This window comes from Pistacia vera, unplaced genomic scaffold (assembly GCF_008641045.1).
Source record: "Pistacia vera cultivar Batoury unplaced genomic scaffold, PisVer_v2 Contig254, whole genome shotgun sequence".
Classification (NCBI taxonomy): Eukaryota; Viridiplantae; Streptophyta; class Magnoliopsida; order Sapindales; family Anacardiaceae; genus Pistacia; species Pistacia vera.
Window position 1 is genome coordinate 334,312 of NW_022196062.1, and position 21,738 is coordinate 356,049.

A 21,738-nucleotide genomic window follows, 5' to 3' on the forward strand; every position below is an offset into this window, starting at 1 on the left:
AGGACCAAGCCCCTCGAAATGCCTACACAAATTACACATTAATTTCCAGCAACTATAACAATGGTATCAGAGCCGCGTTCTTCCACCATGGCTGAGGGTACACGCCATGCCCAATTGGCAGAAGCAGTTTCTATGTTGAAGGGGGAATCTGTGCACCTGCAGGAAGAACAAGACAAGCAAAAACACATGTTATGAGCAGTGTTGCAGCAGCTCAACAACTTGGCAGCCAGTTATGAACAGTTGGTAGTTCAAGCAAATAATCCACAAATGGGAGATGTATCTACCAATCCAAGAGGTTGGTTTAATCATAATCCTCTGTTTGAAGGGAATGCGGGTATTCATGCCAGGACTCTTAGGCGAGACTTTCCCAAGTTTAATGGAGAGGAACCCATGGAGTGGATTCTTAAGGCTCAATAGTTTTTTGCCTACTTTAATACACCCGAGGACCAAAAACTACAAATTGCCTTCTTCCACATGGAAGGAAAGGCATTATCTTGGTATTGTTGGTTAATGGATTCAGGGTCTATTAGAGGATGGGATGAATTTATTTCAGCACTTAAAGTGCGTTTTGGACCTTCTACTTATGAAGATCCAATGGGAGCATTTACTAAATTAAGGCAAACAGCTACTGTAGAAGAATACCAAACTGAATTTGAGGCCTTATCCAATAAGATTAATGGGCTTACGGAGGACTTTCGTATTAGCACTTTTATTAGCGGTTTAAGGGATGATCTGAAAATTACGGTAACTATGCTTAAACCTAACACTATTTTAGTTGCGTTTGGTTTAGCTAAGTTGCAAGAGGAGGAGGTGGCTAGGAGAAATAAGGGGATACCGAATAGAGCATACAACCAGATTGTACCCTCAAATACTTACCTTTCCAAACTTCCAGGCACCCACACCTCTAATGAGGTTACCACCACCACCACCTAAGCCAGAAAACAAAAACTATCCCCTTATCCATAACCCAAACAGAAAACCCACCTTGCCTATAAAAAGAATTACCCCTACCCAAATGCAAGAAAGAAAAGAAAGGGGGCTTTGTTACTATTGTGATGAGAAGTTCCATTTTGGGCATAAGTGTAGCCGACCCAGGATTTTTCTATTGGAAGAATTAGAGGAGGAAGAAGAAGAGGAAGCTGAAACAAGTGTAGGGAAGCTGGCCATTATTCAATCGGAGGAATCTGAAAAGAAGGAAAAGGTGTTAAGGGAACTGCTAGGCATATCATTGCATGCCATGGCAGGTTCACTATCACCTAAGACCATAAGGGTTGAGGGTTTTATTAATCATCACAAGATTTTAATTCTTGTTGACACAGGTAGTACACATAGCTTTGTGGATTCAACTATAAAATTTAAGGGTTAAAGCTAATCTTTATCTGTTGACTTTGGGAGGTTGTGATGTGGTGTTAAGCGTAGATTGGCTAAGAAGTCTAGGGTCCATTCTATGGAATTTCACTGATTTAATCATGCAGTTTAATTTCAAGGGAAGTGAGTTTAAATTACAGGGGCTGTAGCCACCTCGAGAGTTTTTAGAAGAAGAAGAACATGTTCCAAAGCTAAACAAGGGGTCTGCTAAGGGGGTCTGGTTACATTTAATTGGAGGAGAAGTGAGGACAGTTGAAGGGTCCAGCATACCAACAATGTTAAAAATAGTGCAAAATTTGGGGTTGTGTTTTCAAAACCTAGTGGTCCACCTCTGCCTCGGAGTCATGATCATAAAATTGTGTTGCATGAGGGTTCAAAACCAGCTTGTATTCGACCTTATAGGTATCCGTACTACCAAAAAACAGAAATAGAAAGATTGGTGGTTGAGATGTTGAGAAGTGGGATCATAAGAGGAAGTCAAAGTCCCTATTCATCTCCAATGTTGCTTGTTAGGAAGGCGGATGAGAGTTGGAGAATGTGTGTGGATTACCGTGCCCTCAATAAAGACATGGTGAAAGATAAGTATCATATCCCTAACATTGATGAGTTATTGGATGAACTTAATGGGACTGAAATATTTTCTAAATTGGATTTGCGTTCTGGTTACCATCAAATCAAAATATATGAATCGGATATACCCAAGACATCCTTTAAGACCCATGAGGGTCACTATGAGTTTTTGGTAATACCCTTTGGGCTTACCAATACCCCCTCTACGTTCCAAGGATTGATGAATGAGATATTTCGACCTTATTTGAGAAAGTTTGTTTTAGTTTTTTTTTTTTTTTTTTTTTTATGACATATTAATTTACAGCAAGTCATTAGAAGACCACTTACAGCATTTGTAGATTATTCTAGATACATTAAAGTCTCATCAATTGTTTGCAAAACATTCTAAATGTGTATTTGGTTGTAGTGAGGTGGATTACCTTGGTCACTTGATTTCTAAGCATGGAGTTAAAGCCGACCCCCACAAGATTACAGCTATATAGAGTTGGCCACTATCCAAAAATTTGAAGGCCTTAAGGGGATTTTTGGGTCTCACTGGTTATTACAGAAAGTTTGTGCAGGGTTATGGCACCATAGCATCACCCCTAAAAGCTCTACTTAAGAAGAACTCTTTGGTGGGGTCTGACAAGGCTCAAGCAACCTTTGACAGATTGAAAGAAGCCATTGTTAGTCCTTCAGTTTTAAAATTACCTGATTTCACTGAGAATTTTGTGGTGGGATGTGATGCCTCAGGTGAAGGGTTAGGAGTTGTGTTAATGTAGGAAGGAAGGCATATTGCCTATCTAAGTCAAGGTTTGAAGGGCAGAAGTCTCATGCTTTCTACTTATGAGAAAGAACTATTAGCCCTAGTGATGGCCATATGAAAATGGAGACACTATCTAGTAGGGCAACATTTCAAGGTCCGCATTGATCAACAGGCCTTGAAATACCTTTTGGAGCAAAGAGTGTGTACTCTTGCCCAACAAAAATGGGTATCTAAGTTGCTGGGATGTGATTTCTCAGTGGAGTATAAAAGTGGAGGAACCAACAAAATGGCAGATGCCCTATCTAGGTTACCTTACACAGAAAAACCAAAACCAACAACCAACTCAAACACCAAACTAGAATCCAACCCTTCCACCCAAACAGAACACAAACAGCCCATCCTCCATAACAACTAAACCATTAGCCATAAGCATCATGCAAACCCAATGGATAGAAAAAGCTTAAAAAGACTTACCCCCAAGATTCCCAGTTGCAGGAGCTGATGAGCAACTACCATCAGGGAATCTTGGACCAAACTCAGTACCAAGTTCGCAATAACCTACTCTTTTACAAGTGGAGGTTACATCTGGGAAACTTGGTGCCATTCCAGCAAGAGATCTTGCAACAGTTCCATAGCAGTCCATTAGGGGGGCCACACAGAAGTATATAAAACATTTGCTCGAATAAAAAAGGAATTTTACTGGCCTGATATGCGAAGGGATGTTCGAGCCTTCATCTGAACTTGTGATATATGCCAAAGAAACAACATGGGAACAATTCAGCCCACAGGCCTACTCCAGCCTTTGCCAATTCCTACCAGAAATTGGCAGGATATAAGCATGGATTTCATTGAAGGGTTACCACCTTCAGAAGGGTGTACAGTGATCATGGTGGTGATAGACAGTTTGAGCAAATATGCTCACTTCATGTCTCTTTCACATCCATATACAGCAATAACAGTAGCACGTGTTTTTCTAGACAATGTATTTAAATTGCATGGTTTCCCACTAACCATTGTCAGTGACAAGGATCCAATTTTTACAAGCTAGTTCTGGAAAGAACTGTTTCAGATCAGTGGCATAGAACTACTACTGAGTTCAGCATACCACCCTCAAACTGACAGTCAAACAAAGGTGATGAATAAAAAACTGGAAGGCTACTTACAATGTTTTTCAAGAGACAAACCACATGATTGGGCACGATGGTTGATTATGACTAAGGATGCTTATAACACATCAGAGCATACCTCAACTAGGGTTTCAGCATATGAAGTGGTTTACGGGTAGCCACTCTTAAGGATGTTGCCGTATGAGCCAGGCTCCACAAGGGTTCAAGCCGTAGATGAGGAGCTCAGAAACAGAGAGCTTATCAACAAATTAGTCCAGGAAAACTTGAAGGAAGCACAAGCCAAGATGAAGTTATATGCAGATCGAAAGAGGACTAACAAGGAGTTTCAAGTAGGAGATAAAGTTTACCTAAGGTTGCGTCCATATCGGCAAATATCCGTTGTGATGAGGAGAAACCTCAAACTGTCGCGAAGATATTATGGGACGTACATGGTGGTACAAAGAATAGGGAAAGTTGCGTACAAACTAGATCATCTACCACAAAACTCATAGATCTATCCTATTTTTCATGTATCTTGTTTAAAAAAGATAGTGGGAGAACACATACGGCCATTTACCGAACTGCCAGAGGTAACAACAGAGGCAACTCTAGAGCCTGAGCCCGAGATGATATTGAATAGAAGGATGATTAAGAAGGGACAGCGAGCTAGAGTAGAGATGCTGGTATAGTGGAAAGGAATGGCTGTCAAAGATGCAACCTGGGTGGATCGTGATGAGCTCAAACGATGATTTCCTACGCTTGAGGGCAAGCTTTTCTATAGTGGAGAGATATATTACGAATTGGAAAGAAACCCTGGTCTTTAGAGGGCTTGTCAGGATCACATGGGCTGGGTCAATGAAAATAGGGCCCTTATTTATCTTTATTTGCTTTTATGTTGTTATTTATCTTTACATGATAGAGTCTGGTATGTGTTAATGGGTCGCCATGGCCTAGTGGGTTAGTTTATTTGTACGTGGGTCAATTCCTAATTTAGTGGGGTAGTATGGTTGAGTCCATTGGTCACCATTTGACCAAGTCTACCTGTAAGTCACTATAAGTATTTCATCATTTCATCAATAATGAGATTATTCAGTTCATACAAATATTGGTTACAAATTGGAGGATCAGGCCCCTTGAAGTGCCTGCACAAATTACACATTAATTTCTAGCAACTATAACACCAACTGCTACAAATTTTAGAGTTGAGTTTACTAGATAAATCTCTCGTCATTTAATCTCTCAAACGGGTTTTCTGTAGAAGTAAACATTGTTACGGCGTGGCGTTGACGAGCTTAAGGAACGACTTGATGCGTGGACTTAATGCTCTGTCCTTAGGAAATACTTTAACGTCAATCTAACAGTACGGTGATGCTGGTGGCATATTCTGGCAATGACGGCCGAAGATTCCGATGCAATGGGAGAAGCAATCTCGCACGAACAGGGTTTGGACATTGGAAGACCTTTTGCTTCCGTTATGCAAAGCAAAAAGACGTTGTTTGCTATCTTAAACAACGTTGTCTTTTCATTTTTAGCGAGATAGTGAGGACCCTGAGAGATCAACTTTTTCTATATATATCCATTATTTTAAAAAAAAATATCAGAAAAACCCCTCTAAATTGTCAGAAAAACTTATATGGGGGATCTAATGTTTCAATAATTTGCTGAATATTTAATTCAAAAGCTTATTTAAATATGTTCACTAAATCTCAGTGTAAGACTTGATGTGGCTACATGCCACAATTATGCAGTTCAACGTGGTTTAAAGGAGTTATTAACTACCTCTTTTGATCTTTGATGGGAGTTTAAAGGCAATTGATGGGCGTTACTTGGTCCTTAGCCTAGCCATATATAAAGATATCATCTTCTCCATCGAAGAGATATCACAAAATACAAAAGGTTCTGAAGGTATAGGCTAGAAGATATCTCTCAAACACTCACTCACAAATCATTCATGTTTGGCTTTCTACAACACTTGAACAATATGGATGGAGGTAAGTGATTAAATTCCGCATTATATTACATACGTAATATTCCACACCCAGCCTCACCCAAACAAATATCAAAAAGCACACCAACAAAAGTAGATTCATCTAAAGAATTTTATATCATCTAAAACGTCAGAATCAAATTGTCAATTGTGAACAATAATAAGCATGTGTCGAAAATCAAAGAGAAAATGACATATTCCTACCCGAGGTTTAGCAAAGTCCAAGTTAATACTCTTAATTGCATTTATTATAGATTCCCATCTTAAAGTAACATCATTTTCTTTATTTTAACATAATTCTCAACTTTTCACTATAGCACGACGCACGTTAGCACACTAAAGTGCACCGATGCTTTCTTTGGCCGAAGATGGGCTCATGTTAGCAAAAGACGGCTCTTAGTAACGTCCAAGCTGACGGTTTTTGGGTTTTTCCGACTGATGAAGTCCAAAAGGACTTCCGAGACCACTGTTGGACTCCCTACAACCTCCTTTACAAAAATCATACCTCCACTTGCTGATCTCACTCACCATTTTTGATCACCTCCAGTAGTTATTAACGACGTTAATTTAAGGGTAGAAATCTGGAATAAATGCAATTAGGAGTATCAATTTTGGGATTTCGCTAAACCTTGGGTGGGAATCTATTGTTTACTCAAAATCAAAACTAGCCAAATGGAAAATTGGGCTAGAATCCAGAAAACTTGGAATATTTGGTTCTTCACTTCTTGCAATTTGACAAGTAGCTTCATGGGAGAGACGACCAGGTATATATACTTTCTATAATAGTGACTGAATAGTGTTTCACTTAAATGGTCAGTAAGAATATTGAGAAAATGGTGGAATATGTCATTGAAGGCATTTCAATACAATGTTTGAAGCCTGTCTCACTTACACTAGAAAGTTCTTTTTAACTTTTGCAAGTGAAATTGTCACAATTTAATTAAGGCAGTTTTCATTTCATGCATGCACTTATCCTCTATCGCAAAAGCTATCCGAAAGGAACCTTAAGGAAGATTGACAAACAAAATTCCCAAACTTCAGTATCTTCTTCCATGGAAATTCTATCAATTATAAGCCTCGTATATATTATCTTGCTTTATCACCCTGGATTATAGTGGGATTACACGTGACATGAAGTAAATGGACAGCTTTAGTTTAATTAATTACTTAAAAGAAAAGATCTATAACCACATATTAATGATAAATAGGATTCGAAATCTTCCAAGAAAATGGATCATGTATATATCAGTGATCTTTGTTCTTTTATATTTGGTTCTTTTAGTCTCAGACGAACCTCATCCAGAAAAAAAGATTGTTTAATTAACAAGTACAATTTATTATGTTAATCTGGTTTAGAATAGACATTAGTGTGATCGTTATCTACTTAGAACCATTTAAAGACATACAAGTGCCATATTCTTGGACGGACGTTTAGCCTTCTTATTATAGTTTATTTATTCCATGGCTGGCTTCAAGAAGATACCTAGATGATCATTTCAAATCATCCTTAAAATATATATGGCTACCTGCCGCCTCAATTAATTAACCTATTTGTTTAAGCTAATGACTTTGCTTTTTTGCTTGTATAAGTGCCCTACTCTTCATAACATATCTTGAATAAATCCATTTGAAAGATCAGATTATATATTTGGTGGGACTTTTCAAGGAAGTGTTCATGTATCTACACTAATATGAAGCAAACATTCTACTAACTCTTGATGAAATTCAAAGAAAATGGCGAAAAGGCAGAAACTCTTAATACTTGTCTTTGAAAATCAAAGAAAAATCATATATTCTGTCTTTGATTTTCAAAGATTTGGAAGGAAGATTGCCATAATATTTTCTTGGTATCTTTGTTGATTTTGGTGAGACAAAAAAGTTGGATAGAGGAATTGTTGGGAGTCAACTGTTTGTAGAAATAGAGCATATCCCGAATTGCCCAAGTTGAGCAAATAAGTGAACAATCTTATCCATTTTATCTCCATAGAAACTCCAAAGTCTAGAACAGTGAAGAGCCTTCTTCAAATCTCTCCCTAAATCTCGAAACAAAACCAGTCAAACAAGTGTCATGGAATAAGCATATCACATCTTTAGTACATTTATAAAACATTTTTCATTTTAGTGAAACTATTAGATACGTAAATAACGTATCCGAACATTTGAATAAAAAATGAAAGAAAGAATATGAGGACGCGTGGCTTCGAGGGATTGAAGCTGGCAGTGAATCCACTTGGTTGAAAGGGAAGAACCCATGTGTCAAAGAGAGGGGGGGAAATGGATGAAGCCACATGGGGTAGTAGCGTCCAAGAGAACTGTGGTTTCTGGGGTCTATAAATAGCAGAGACCGTTTGACAATATCTTCAACCATCTGCAATCTTCACGTGCTTCTCTGCTATCTGCCTCCTAGTTATCTGTTTGTCTCTATCTCTGCAAAGCTTATCCACTGCTCTTCTTTAGGGTCTTTTTAGTCAGCGAGGTCGTTTCCCGTTAAGAGAAAACTATCAAAGAGTAGTTTTGTTCGTTACTTGACAAAGAAAGCTACCTTACCTAGCCTTGCTTTGCTCTACTTTACCGATAATTTTAACATGGAAAACAAAAGGCAAGCAACTGGTGGTTCTTCTTCATCCAGAAATTTTGATCATCTTTTTGGTCCCAAGGACTCCTCTTCATCTTCTTCATCCTGCACCACTGGGATTTTTAGCTCTATTTTCCCACCACCATCAACGGTATTAATTATTTTCTTCTAATTAGTTAAAAATAAAAAATACTTCACTTCAGTACATATCTATATTGTTTTGCTTTTAGATTTGCTCATGCTTAACACTTAAAAATCTTTATTTTTCGTTGGTAGACTAGTGGCCTTGCTCTTCGGCAGATAGCTTATGTTATTAAAATGGTTGTTTTATTTGGCTTTGTTGAGCTTTGCAAAAGTTACTTGGTTAAGTGAATCACATATATTTGTTCATGTTTCGTTGGAGGGTTGTTCTTTTACTTCTTACTCAGGAGTTTAAAAGTTTATTTGGGTTAAAAATTGGGATCTCTCAAATTGAATATTATAGGAAGAATGCAATATATAGGGGTGCCTGCCAAAGTTGAAAGTTCTTTCATCAGCTGCATGTCATATATTAATGTTTAGTGAGCTAGTTTTATGGTTGGTAGAGAACAAGTAGATTTAGAAAATTGAATTTGAATCATTTGTTCACTTATAAAGAAAAAAAGGGTTTATTTAAAGGTTTGGATTTGTTTTCCTTTACAGATCTAGGAATTAAGGATAGATTTCTTTTATTTGTTTATTACTGTGTATTGAACTAGTTTAGTATATACAGACAGACTACTGTTATCTCAATGGACAATCCAGTGTCATTGGCTGCTCCATCAAAAAGACACCCCAATGGATTTTCCTGAATCGAAAGAAGTGTGCTTCTTCTTTGAAGTTGATGAAATAATTATGTTGCACGTTCTGAATCAAATATTTTCTTTCTTTGTTGATTTGATGATCAGATGGAAAGTGGGAAAGAGTCTTCTCACAGTGGAATAATGGGGTCACTTAAAAAGCAGGGCGAAAACAGCAAGGCTGAGAGTAATATTTTTAGTAGCAAAGAAAAAAATTCAATTTATCAGAATGAAACTGCAGAACCTTGCTATTTTAGCTCTTCAATATACTATGGAGGCCAAGAAAACTACTCTCCAAGAACCAAAACCCCCACTGAATCTCACCATGCTGTAAGTATAAATTAAACCCATACATCATGTCCTCAATTATAATAGCATGTAGCATTACCAAATTATAACTGATTTATTTATTTTTGGGGTTATCTTCAGTCTAAGAAAGATGGGGGAGAGGATGACCCTAATGGAAACAATGCTAACAGCGCTTCAAGAGGAAATTGGTGGCAGGGTATGTTGGTTAACATTTAGATAAGCCTATTAATCTTCCACAGTTTGACACTTAAATAAGAGTTTAATGTATATTTTTTTCTGCAGGCTCGCTCTATTACTAATACCTTGCCCTCAATATAAAGCAAAGTCACCATCTAGATATACAGTAAGTTATTCTAAATCCACTTATGGTAGGTTAAATGGTTATCTGATTCGTTTATTCCTCTTGTGCTTTTCTGAATACATTAATATAGCATTATATAACTATTGTTGCTGTTGGTTATCTTGCAGGAATGGTGATCAACTTTTATCTTATATTATTAGAAATAAGTGGTGCTAGTATTAGAAGAGAATAGCTGAGAGTAATGAAGTCAGGACTTGCTGCAAACATATTGGGTTCTTTTTTCCAACTAGTCAACTTGAGCAAGTATATATATCATATATGAGCTCTGATAATATGAAGAGAACTTAATGTCATCACTCAACGGGAAATCATGTACACAGTCTCTTTTGTGTAACAAACCCATTTTCCTTTCAGTTGATGAACCATGTTTTCTGGGTTTTCAGCCCTCAAACTAAAATATTATATATGGACTGATATATTCTCTGTATCTCTCTATTATGTCTCCCACCTTCTTTTTATCTTTCACTTTGAACTTAAAACTCATCAGCTTGAGATTGTAAACATGAACTAGTTTATTGAGTTAATAGACTCTGTAAGCAAAAATTCAAACAAGAAGCAGCACATTTTGTTAAGCAAAGACAATAGATTATTTGATATTATTCAGATGCCTGGGTAACAAGTATAACACAATTTAACAAGCTAGATAAACTAGCAACAAGGATAAAATCAAAGCATGGTTACAGCTAGTAGTAACCACTTTACAACCACAGGCACCATAACTTACTCTCTTTACTCTTCAAGGCAGTGTGTAAGCTGCAACAAACAAAAACCAATCAAATTGAAGCCAAGCCTAGAAGCATAATGGAAAAATATTCAGCGAAAAGCTAAGAACATGCCAGCTTACCTCCACACTGGTAACCCACAGGACGATCAGCAAGGTTGCAACGCTTGGGGATGGTTATGGCTATCTCGGGCTTGACACCGGAGCTCTTAGCTGTATTAGACAGCATAACAGCACATAGGCATTTGGGGTTCTGGGCCAGTTTCTTGACTGCTTGGCAGCACTGGCCGGAAACTGGAGCCTTCTCATCTTGCGCAGCCATTGCACAGGGAACGAGCTTAAAAGCTTCCCTATCAGGGGATGATTTCCCACATTCACCAGCCCCATCAACTCCATTATTGAACCCAGAAATGCCCAGAATTACCAGAAACACAAGAATGCAAGTGTACTTCATTGGAGTTTCCATTTTCTTCAATGCGATGCACAAACACTCCACAATCTAGCAGGATTTATACTGAAACATGCAGCTAAAGATATCTTTACACGTCAAACTCACAAATCATAGTGGAAGAACCACTAAAACCAAAAGTCACTTTATTTTCTCACCAAACACCCTCAATTGCAGATTGAAGATTACCAACTATTTTAAGCAAATAACTGTTAGTGCTTTCAAAAGCTTTAGCCACCCTTCCACTAATTTTCTATCCTTCAAAATATAATAGCAATCGAACACGTTTCACAATCAACTAACACTACATCAATGCAACAATTTCAAACTCTACTAAACTAGCTTGCCACCCCTACAACTACAAATATCTAGAAAGCCAACCAATCCACTATTTAACAATAAACCCAATTTAAAAAAAACCAAAAAAAAAAAAAATAAATTAAAAAAAAGACAAAAAAAAAAAAAGTTAATTCATTAACATCAAATTTTCAAGTCAAGAATTTTTATTAAACCATAAGAACGCAATCTCCTGTCAATTCATAGTTCTTAACTAAACCATTACACAGCACACAAGAACAATAATACGACCAAAAAACAAAAAACTAACTAGCCTGTAGAAAAGCGTACAAAACAACAGAAACATAAATCAACAACGCACAAGGGACCAAGATCACAAGCGGCACAATGGCGGCAAAACCATGCCCACTTCCATTCGCACACGACAGCGTCCCAAGTTTGATTTGAACGAGATTAACCAACGCGATCATCAAACAAATACACCCAGCAACCGACCCGACACCGGAAACCAGCATCCCGACCCGAAGCAAACCTTTGTTGACTTGAGCCTCGAAATCCGAATCAAAATGTGACTGGTTGAAACGTCGGATGGCTTGCTTCAGACTCAACGCAATGATGCTAGAAAACAAGAAGGAACTGAAGGCGTACACGTGGAAGGAGATCATGTTCTCGGCAAAGTTTGGGCCAGGCCTGCAAGTGAGATCGGTGATGAGGGTGCTGGAGGGGTCCCTGGGGTTCCATGCCAGCCCGACGAAAACGGCGAGAGTGAAGAGGGAGTTAACGTTGACGAGGGCGTCTAGGGCCGTTATGTGGATGCTCGTCGTCATTAAAACGGCGGCGCTTAGAGATCAGACGAGGAGATTTAGATTCGGAGTTGAGGAATTTTTTTGTCGGATAATGAGAAAGGAAGGAGGAGGGATCATTGGGAAAGTAGTTAGCTTTATTTGAATATTTGTTCCAGAGTGAACGTTACGCATTTCACGTTGAAGATCTGAAAAAGAATAGTGGCAAGTAATGTTTCTAAATCGTGACATGGAATTTATATTTATATTATATGGTTTTAATTTGATTATTAAATTGATCATTGGGAAAGTAGTTAGCTTTATTGCTCGTTATTGACTCATTGTAATATTATTAACTAAACATTTTATGTTTGGTAATTAACCATTCATCATAATCATACATTAGTTTTTTTTTTTAATGTATAATAAATTGGATCGAGATTTTTTATCCGAAATTTTTTTTTTGAATGATCGAGAGTGTTTAGGTTAGCTTACGTGTACCTCAAATAATCCTCTGGAACCTTGGAACTACCGGTCGGATAAAAGTTCTAATTGCCATCTCTATTAGCAACCGTGGAGACTCGAATTCGGAAGACCATATTAGATCCCTCTCTTATTTTTTTTACCCTCAAGGACACTCGCACTTAGGAGACCATGTTAGATCCTTCTCTTGGGACTTTGGAGACCATGTTAAATCTTCCTCTTGCTCTTTTACCTTTAGGGGACTCAGACTTCAGAAACCATGTTAGATCTTTTTTTGCTCTTTTACCATCATGCCACAGTAGTGGTTTTTTTGTCCGAATTAACTTTTCACAAAGTATTGGTTAATTATAAGGGTGTAAGTATTTCATTCCGAAACCTATAAATTTCCATGTTTCTTTCACTAAACCTATGACCCCGACAACAATAGTAGGTGTTATATTTATTTTATCTCGCCAACATTGTTAATTTATGTTTATAACAAGATGGCATGTCCGCGCATTGCGCGGGTTTATTTATTAAATTATTTTTATTTTATTATTGAATTTTTATATTTTAAGAAATCGTAAACGATTATTGTTTCACAAAAAAAATGTCAAATATTAATTATAATAGAATATTTTTTTATGTTTTATTTTTATTTTTTTACCGGGTTTTTTATGTTTAAAGAGTTTTTCTTTGGAAAGTTTTCGATTCAATTAAAGTAGAGTATCTTCTGCCATAATGAGAGAGTTGTTATCTTTTATTCATAAGAAAAATACATAAAGTTTAGTTATAAATTGAAGATTGTAATAACAATTGTAATGGCAAGAGAAATTGTTTTAACATCAGATGGTCAGCCTGAACTGGAAGGTATTCTATAAAACCTTAAAGTCATGCTAGACAAACTCAACACTGCCAGAGTGATGAATAGAGATATTATGAATGTTTTGTTAGAAATAACACGCTCAACCATGCATGTAATATTCGATTTACAGAAACGTGAATCTCTGATTATTGTCAAAGAAAAGGCACTTAGTATTCCTCAAGGAAAAAAATAGAACTATATATGATGTTGTTGCTTGAACAGCTAAAAATTAAACAATGGATATATAAAAGTAGATATGTATAAGGAATATAAGAGTAATCAGTTGATGTTATTTACCGCACGCTTCTATTTGTTTGGATTTTGGATTGACAATAGTTGGTCTTTCGTCTTCCATTTGTTAATGATATCTGTGTGAAATGAAATAAATATTTAAAGGTGTATGGATTGTTGAATTATCTATTCTTATATAGCTTTAGATGTCATTGAATGACGTTTTGTATGAACGATTGCGAACAAACATTAGTAATTTTTCAAATTAAAAGAGGAATGTGAAAGATCTCAAATTAAAAGAGGAATGTGAAAGATCTATATTGAATACATTAATTGAATTCATGTGAATAAATCCCTATTATAGCAATCTCTTAATATTCATGGAAATCAATAACACACACGTGAATCATTAGTGATTTATCAAATTAAAAGAGGAATGTAAAAGATCTCTATTTGATTATTTAGAAAAGCGTACAAAACAACAGAAACATAAATCAACAACGCACAAGGGACCAAGATCACAAGCGGCACAATGGCGGCAAAACCATGCCCACTTCCATTCGCACACGACAGCGTCCCAAGTTTGATTTGAACGAGATTAACCAACGCGATCATCAAACAAATACACCCAGCAACCGACCCGACACCGGAAACCAGCATCCCGACCCGAAGCAAACCTTTGTTGACTTGAGCCTCGAAATCCGAATCAAAATGTGACTGGTTGAAACGTCGGATGGCTTGCTTCAGACTCAACGCAATGATGCTAGAAAACAAGAAGGAACTGAAGGCGTACACGTGGAAGGAGATCATGTTCTCGGCAAAGTTTGGGCCGGGCCTGCAAGTGAGATCGGTGATGAGGGTGCTGGAGGGGTCCCTGGGGTTCCATGCCAGCCCAACGAAAACGGCGAGAGTGAAGAGGGAGTTAACGTTGACGAGGGCATCTAGGGCCGTTATGTGGATGCTCGTCGTCATTAAAACGGCAGCGCTTAGAGATCAGACGAGGAGATTTAGATTCGGAGTTGAGGAATTTTTTGGTCGGATAATGAGAAAGGAAGGAGGAGGGATCATTGGGAAAGTAGTTAGCTTTATTTGAATATTTGGTCCAGAGTGAACGTTACGCATTTCACGTTGAAGATCTGAAAAAGAATAGTGGCAAGTAATGTTACTAAATCGTGACATGGAATTTATATTTATATTATATGGTTTTAATTTGATTATTAAATTGATCATTGGGAAAGTTGTTAGCTTTATTGCTCGTTATTGACTCATTGTAATATTATTAACTAAACATTTTATGTTGGGTAATTACCCATTCATCATAATCATACATTAGTTTTTTTTTTAATGTATAATAAATTGGATCGAGATTTTTTATCCGAAATTTTTTTTTTTTTGAATGATCGAGAGTGTCTGGGTTAGCTTACGCGTACCTCAAATAATCCTTTGAAACCTTGGAACTACCAGTCGGATAAGAATTCTAATTGCCACCTCTATTAGCAACCGTGGAGACTCGAACTCGGAAGATCATGTTAGATCCCCCTCTTGTTTTTTTACCCTCAAGGACACTCGCATATAGGAGACCATGTTAGATCATTCTCTTAGGACTTTGGAGACCATGTTAAATCTTCCTCTTGTTTTTTTACCTTCGGGGAACCCAGACTTCAGAAACCATGTTAGATCTTTTTTTGCTCTTTTACCATCATGCCACAGTAGTGGTTCTTTTGTCCGAATTAACTTTTCACAAAGTACCGATTAATTATAAGGGTGTAAGTATTTCATTCCGAAACCTATAAATCTCCATGTTTCTTTCACTAAATCTATGACCCCGACAACGATAGTAGATGTTATATTTATTTTATCTTGCCTGCGTTGTTAATTTATGTTTATAACTAGATGGCATGCCCGCGCATTGTGCGGGTTTATTTATTAAATTATTTTTATTTTATTATTGAATTTTTATATTTTAAGAAATCGTAAACGATTATTGTTTCACAAAAAAAAAAAAAAGGTCAAATATTAATTATAATAGAATATTTTTTTATCAGGTTTTTTTATGTTTAAAGAATTTTTCTTTGGGAAGTTTTCGGTTCGATTAAAGTAGAGTATCTTCTGGCATAATGAGAGAGTTGTTATCTTTTATTCATAAGAAAAATACATAAAGTTTGGTTATAAATTGAAGACTGTAATAACAATTGTAATGGCAAGAGAAATTGTTTCAACATCAGATGGTCCACCTGAACTGGAAGGTATTCTACAAAACCTTAAAACCACGCTGGACAAACTCAACACTATCAGAGTGATGAACAAAGATATTATGAATGTTTTGTTAGAAATAACAGGCTCAATCATGCATATAATATTCGATTTACGGAAACGTGAATCCCTGATTGTTACCAAAGAAAAAGAACTTGGTATTCCTCAAGGAAAAAAGTAGAACTATATCTGATGTTATTGCTTGAACTGCTAAAAATTAAACAATGGACATGTAAAAGTAGATATGTAGAAGGAATATAATAGTAATCAATTGATGTTATTTACCGCACGCTTCTATTTGTTTGGATTTTGGATTGACAATAGTTGGTTTTTCGTCTTCCATTTGTTAATGATATCTGTGTGAAATGAAATAAATATTTGAAGGTGTATGGATTGTTGGTTTGTCTATTCTTATATAGCTTTAGATGCCATTGAATGACGTTTCGTATGAACGATTGCGAACAAAAATTAGTAATTTTTCAAATTAAAAAAGGAATGTGAAAGATCTCAAATTAAAAGAGGATTGTGAAAGATCTATATTGAATACATTAATTGAATGCATGTGAATAAATCCCTATTATAACAATCTCTTAATATTCATGGAAATCAATAACACACATGTGAATCATTAGTAATTTATCAAATTAAAAGAGGAATGTAAAAGATCTCAAATTAAAAGAGGAATGTGCAAGATCTATTTTGAATATATTAATTGAATGAATGTGAATAATCCTTATTATAGCAATCTCTTAATATTCATGGAAATCAATAACACATACATGAATCATTAGTAATTTATCAAATTAAAAGAGGAATGTGAAAGATCTCAAATTAAAAAATTGAAATATATATCGTCAGAATCAATATATTGAACAGTTGTATGTAATATATTAATGGTTGTATGTAATATATTAATGGTGAGTTATTTTTTTATGACGTTTGTAAATGTAAATACATTTTTTATATTATTCATTCCATAGATAATAGAAAAAACAAAACAAAAAAAAGACTGTGTACATACATTTTTATCAAATTAAAAAAGAAATGTAAAAGATTTGTATTGAATACATTAATTGAATGCATTTGAATAGTCCCTTTCATAGCAAACCCAATAAACAACAAACACGTGGACCAATTAACGACATCTTACATGGCGATCATATATCAATCCTACGTGGCATCAGAAGAAGCAATCTGCTTCAGCATTATATAGATATATAAAAGAGAAATGTGAAAGATCTCAAATTAAAAGAGAAATGTGAAATATTTGTATTGAATACATTAATTGAATGCATGTGAATAATTCCTATTATAACAAGCTCAATAAACAGCAAACACGTGGACCAATTAACGACATCCTACATGGCAATCATATATCAATCCTACGTGACGTTAGAAGAAGCAGTCTGCTTCAACATTATATAGATATATAGATGTTGTTTGTTAAATAAGATCTTAGCTGTTTAATTGTTTAACTAAAATATTTAATTTAAATTTTGATGGACCTCCTGGGATGAGTAATTCTCATAATAGATGGTCGTTTTGAGACTTTCAATTGTAGTTCAAGCTTCCTTTATACTTTTACAATTTTCCAAGCTATTGATGTGTATTTTGTTGATGTCTCAAATTGAAAGGGTCATATTCACAAATGAATTATCAAAACGAAGCACTGAAGTAAACATCCTCGAATTATTGTCAGTATCCTCCATTTTTTTTTCTGGAGTTCACATGTTTTATCCATTTTCTTAATTCAAAATGCTTGTAAAAAGCATTAAACTTGTTATTAATGTTATAAATTTAAAATCAACAACAAAATATCAACAAGGGCATTTGGTCTAGTGGTATGATTCTCGCTTAGGGTGCGAGAGGTCCCGAGTTCAATTCTCGGAATGCCCCGTTTAAGATGTTCATCTTTTTATGGCACATGAAAAGATATTCCATGAACGGAAAATAAGAATCAACTCATAAATGCAAAGTATTTTCGTTTTTCCCTCAAAACTCTCTGATCTGATGAAGCCAATCAGCAATCTCATATATATATTATTCTATCAACTCACAGCTACATTACATTCAAATAAACCAATAAGATGGGTAAACAAGATATTTCAACTCATAGTCACAAGAAATGTCCTCTACCATTAACAATCCTAATTCTCACACTGTATTTTTCATTCTCTCAAAAACTCTCTCAAGAGACAGTATATCGAGGCTGATTTTGGCACAACTTCGTCCCATTTTGGTTGGCTGATGATGAATTCTTTTGATGCACCAAACCTTCATAACCATTTGTTGCAACTGAACTTATCTCCTCAGTTGGATTCCCACACACCTTTGCTTTTGTGTCAACACCAAGATAATTTGACAACACTCTCTTCACCCCAAAACCGCGGCGGTTAGCCTTGTTGTTGTTGGTGGTGACGAGAAAAGGAGTTCTCTCCCCTCTTGCAGGACTAATTAGAGGTGCAGGTGAGAAGCTTGGTGTGTTAAATGTTGCCTTATACGGAGTGCCTGAGGCAGGCACATTACCGAAGGGGATTGTAACTTTCTTATGAGAAATTACACTAACTGTTGTAACTGATGACAGCTTATCTGAATTTTTATTCAAGTCATCCACATATATTAAATCATCAATCCGAGCCACAATGTTGAATGCCAGACTCTCCAAAACTCTTGAATAGCTCTCAAGAATGGATTTCCCAACATCCTGAAAAGTTCAAAAGAACTTCGGTTGAAGTTCATATATAGTGAAAGGAACAAAGAATCTTTCAAAGAAAGGAAATAGAACCTTGTTGCAGTGGATCTTGCTGGTGTCCAATGTAGTTTGTGTTAGACTAGGAAACCGCTGTTTCAAGCAAAGCAAGAGACTTTCAGATCTTTCAGCAAGCAATTCCCTCTTATCTCCATCAATCATGAAGTCCTTCACCATTTCCCATGATGATTTTGCAGTGGAACGATTTGGATTTGGTTGGGGCTTCGAGTGAGCTCTTCGACGCCACACGTATATTGAGGCTTCCACACGGTTTGCTATCTCAAGAGCAACGTGCTCTGAGGACAGGTCAAGGCAATCTAGCAAGCAGTCAGCAGAGAACTGATCTGATGTAATGTACCTGTAAATAACTTCCCCTAAACAGGTTCTCCCATTCTGAGAACAAACAAATGAAAATAAAAATAAAAAAATCAGTTGCATAAAACAAGCATCAATAATCAAACACTATGTGATGATTTAGTTGACACTGAAATAAAAGAATTATCTTTTGGATATTCAAACCTTTGGAAGTGATTCTAAGTATGACTCAGGCACTTCCATTTCTGCTAAGGTAATACTATTTATGGCCATTGCAGCTTTAAGGATCTGGTTTGTGCATTCACGCGTGTGATGCAATTGCTTTCTTGAATTTTCAGAGAGGCCACCAGCAGGTACACGGGGCACAGGAAGCCACCACTTCTCTTCTTGCCGCTGAATTGTTTTCCGAAAAGAGGCTGATCCATCTGCTTCTGGGGCTATAATCCCTTGATCAACATACCAAAATTCGGTATCCACAAAACTATCCAATATTTCCTGTCATAGAATAAACTAGATGGTAAGTTGAAAATGGCTTTACCAAACTGAGAACAATGAAACAATGAAAGTGAAATCTTACAAGGAGCATGTTGTCTAGTTTCCTGAGAGCAGGGAGATTCATGAAAATATCTGATCTAGGCCTGCAAGACATGACCTACAAATTGCAAAACAACCCATTTTAGCTCAAAACGCCATAAATTCAGATGGTGAAAGTAGAGAAGGGTTCAAAAGTTCAGCTTTTCCTGAGATCCTTACAATTAAAGAAAGCTGTATAGTTCAAGCACTTTCAGAAAAAGAAACAGAAAGGCCTAAAATTTTCCCTTTACCTCAAGTTTATTTCCATTTGAAAATGTTTGCCAAGATGGGATCAATTCCACAATGTGATCACTAACACAAAGAAGCAGCTCCATTTCTCTTTTCCACATTGATTTCTTCTCAGAAGGTAAGGGTTCTAATCTCCACAGTTGTCCAAATATAGTAGCTAAAAATCATACCAAAAGATAGTAAATTACAGTCCAAATAATTAAGAACAACAAAAAATAAAATAAAATAAAATAAATAAATAAATAAAAAGTAATTGTAATAGAGAGAAATCTGCACACAAAGAAGAGAGCATACCACATAGATTGGTAATGGAATTAGATATAGCCAAAGCTGGGCAAACACCTTTACCAGAACCTGACATGTCTTCACCAAGCAACAATTTTGCAAACCTTTCCTTCATCATATCCATCTCTATTCCAAATCACCAAGTAAAATAAAAAATAATCAGTTTACCAAAAAAAGGAAAACATAATCAGAAAAAAAAAAAAAAATGTTAATCACCTAGCCCAAAGACAAACCGGTAGAAACATAAAAACTATATTTAGTAACTCCTTTTGGTTACAGGGATAACTTAAAACATCAGAAATTTTGAATTTTTACTGTACTAGTTCCTGAAACAAAAACATTTGAAATTCTAAATTTGAAATCTAAAACATCAGAAATTGCGTACTTTCTGTAATCAAACAGAAACACCTCATCTGATCCAAAAGTTGTACGACTTAATTAAAAGAAATAAAGTTTAAACTCAAAAACAGAAACTTTATCCTTTTCCCACAATGTTTTCTCAGCAACCAAACATACCCAAAAGCCAAAAAGCCAACCTGAAATGAGAGAACTCGGTTTCTTAAACTTCAAATCATCAAAATGGCTCTTCTCTTCATTTCCCTTTTCATCAGAAACCAAACTTTTCTTCGACACTTCAGCTTTCCTGATAGGCCAACCCAAAAGAGAGGGTGAACAAGACCCCATTTTTTTCACTTCCTCGATTGAGTCATCACAGCTTGAGCCGCTTGAACTACTACTCTTTCTTGACTCGGTCCCGGACTCAGTGGTAGTAGTTGTCACTGTCTCACTACCACCAGTACCATTCTTCTTCACTAAACTTCCCATTCTTTCCAAAATAAATAAATTGAAACACAATCTAAGGAAAACGTTTGTGGTTTGAAAACTGTCTTGTCCTGTGACTGTCGAAATTTGATTTTTGATTTTGAAGATTGAAAAATGAAGAGAAAGTTTTAAGAAGAAGCACATGACATGACAACGTCTCTCTTTCACTTTCAGTGACTGACTAGAAAATACGTTCGTTCAAATTATTAATAAAATATACGGTACTTTGGCAGGTTTGGGCGGACTCATGGGAAACACTACGAATTTACATTTTTACCCTGCTAAATACCAGTGAAGTTACGGTTTTACCCTGATCGGTGTGTTTGGGTGCGCGTGTCTTAGTATAGTTTATTTTATTCCATGGCTGGCTTCAAGAGATCCCTAGATGATCATTTCAAATCATCCTTAAATATATATGGCTACCTGCCGCCTCAATTATAACCTATTTGTTTAAGCTAATGACTTTGCTTTTTTGCTTGTATAAGTGCCCTACTCTTCATAACATATCTTGAATAAATCCATTTGAAAGATCAGATTATATATTTGGTGGACTTTTCAAGGAAGTGTTCATGTATCTACACTAATATGAAGCAAACATTCTACTAACTCTTGATGAAATTCAAAGAAAATGGCGAAAAGGCAGAAACTCTTAATACTTGTCTTTGAAAATCAAAGAAAAATCATATATTTTCTGTCTTGATTTTCAAAGATTTGAAGGAAGATTGCCATAATATTTTCTTGGTATCTTTGTTGATTTTGGTGAGACAAAAAAGTTGGATAGAGGAATTGTTGGGAGTCAACTGTTGTAGAAATAGAGCATATCCCGAATTGCCCAAGTTGAGCAAAT

General features: G+C 36.1%; 5 protein-coding genes and 1 non-coding gene across 6 annotated transcripts; 2 read left to right on the plus strand and 4 right to left on the minus strand.

Moving 5' to 3' along the window:
* The first annotated feature begins 8,047 nt into the window (after nt 1–8,047).
* Nucleotides 8,048–10,272, plus strand: LOC116132491. Its single transcript, XM_031418158.1, has 5 exons — nt 8,048–8,502; nt 9,278–9,499; nt 9,599–9,674; nt 9,761–9,821; nt 9,947–10,272. The coding sequence occupies exons 1-4, from the start codon at nt 8,362–8,364 to the stop codon at nt 9,775–9,777; spliced, it is 456 nt and encodes a 151-aa protein (XP_031274018.1). The 5' UTR covers nt 8,048–8,361; the 3' UTR covers nt 9,778–9,821; nt 9,947–10,272.
* A 136-nt stretch (nt 10,273–10,408) lies between these two features.
* LOC116132492 lies at nt 10,409–11,056 on the minus strand. The gene is made up of 2 exons (XM_031418159.1): nt 10,684–11,056; nt 10,409–10,592 (listed from the first exon to the last, which is right to left on the minus strand). The coding sequence occupies exons 1-2, from the start codon at nt 11,024–11,026 to the stop codon at nt 10,576–10,578; spliced, it is 360 nt and encodes a 119-aa protein (XP_031274019.1). The 5' UTR covers nt 11,027–11,056; the 3' UTR covers nt 10,409–10,575.
* Nucleotides 11,057–11,493: 437 nt separating this feature from the next.
* Nucleotides 11,494–12,321, minus strand: LOC116132490. Its single transcript, XM_031418157.1, has one exon. The coding sequence runs from the start codon at nt 12,130–12,132 to the stop codon at nt 11,611–11,613; it is 522 nt and encodes a 173-aa protein (XP_031274017.1). The 5' UTR covers nt 12,133–12,321; the 3' UTR covers nt 11,494–11,610.
* A 1,744-nt stretch (nt 12,322–14,065) lies between these two features.
* Nucleotides 14,066–14,622, minus strand: LOC116132520. The gene has a single exon (XM_031418183.1). The coding sequence runs from the start codon at nt 14,615–14,617 to the stop codon at nt 14,066–14,068; it is 552 nt and encodes a 183-aa protein (XP_031274043.1). The 5' UTR covers nt 14,618–14,622.
* A 3,100-nt stretch (nt 14,623–17,722) lies between these two features.
* On the plus strand, nt 17,723–17,794 carry TRNAP-AGG. The gene has a single exon. It is a non-coding gene; the product is annotated as a tRNA-Pro (tRNA).
* Nucleotides 17,795–17,874: 80 nt separating this feature from the next.
* LOC116132498 (rop guanine nucleotide exchange factor 5-like) lies at nt 17,875–21,021 on the minus strand. Its single transcript, XM_031418166.1, has 7 exons — nt 20,606–21,021; nt 20,079–20,195; nt 19,787–19,941; nt 19,540–19,614; nt 19,167–19,457; nt 18,684–19,040; nt 17,875–18,602 (listed from the first exon to the last, which is right to left on the minus strand). Exons 1-7 carry the CDS (start codon nt 20,892–20,894, stop codon nt 18,087–18,089), a joined length of 1,800 nt encoding a protein of 599 aa, XP_031274026.1. The 5' UTR covers nt 20,895–21,021; the 3' UTR covers nt 17,875–18,086.
* Nucleotides 21,022–21,738: the final 717 nt, after the last annotated feature.

Excerpts from the sequence above, each read along its gene's own strand:
- LOC116132491 (XM_031418158.1), top strand. The coding sequence starts at position 8,362 with ATGGAAAACAAAAGGCAAGCAACTGGTGGTTCTTCTTCATCCAGAAAT. Across the intron at positions 8,503-9,277 it reads TTTTCCCACCACCATCAACG|ATGGAAAGTGGGAAAGAGTC; the intron begins GTATTAATTATT and ends TTTGATGATCAG. Across the intron at positions 9,500-9,598 it reads CCACTGAATCTCACCATGCT|TCTAAGAAAGATGGGGGAGA; the intron begins GTAAGTATAAAT and ends GGTTATCTTCAG.
- LOC116132492 (XM_031418159.1), bottom strand. The coding sequence starts at position 11,026 with ATGGAAACTCCAATGAAGTACACTTGCATTCTTGTGTTTCTGGTAATT.
- LOC116132490 (XM_031418157.1), bottom strand. The coding sequence starts at position 12,132 with ATGACGACGAGCATCCACATAACGGCCCTAGACGCCCTCGTCAACGTT.
- LOC116132520 (XM_031418183.1), bottom strand. The coding sequence starts at position 14,617 with ATGACGACGAGCATCCACATAACGGCCCTAGATGCCCTCGTCAACGTT.
- LOC116132498 (XM_031418166.1), bottom strand. The coding sequence starts at position 20,894 with ATGGGAAGTTTAGTGAAGAAGAATGGTACTGGTGGTAGTGAGACAGTG. Across the intron at positions 20,196-20,605 it reads ACCGAGTTCTCTCATTTCAG|AGATGGATATGATGAAGGAA; the intron begins GTTGGCTTTTTG and ends GATTTGGAATAG. Across the intron at positions 18,603-18,683 it reads GCAAGATCCACTGCAACAAG|GATGTTGGGAAATCCATTCT; the intron begins GTTCTATTTCCT and ends TGAACTTTTCAG.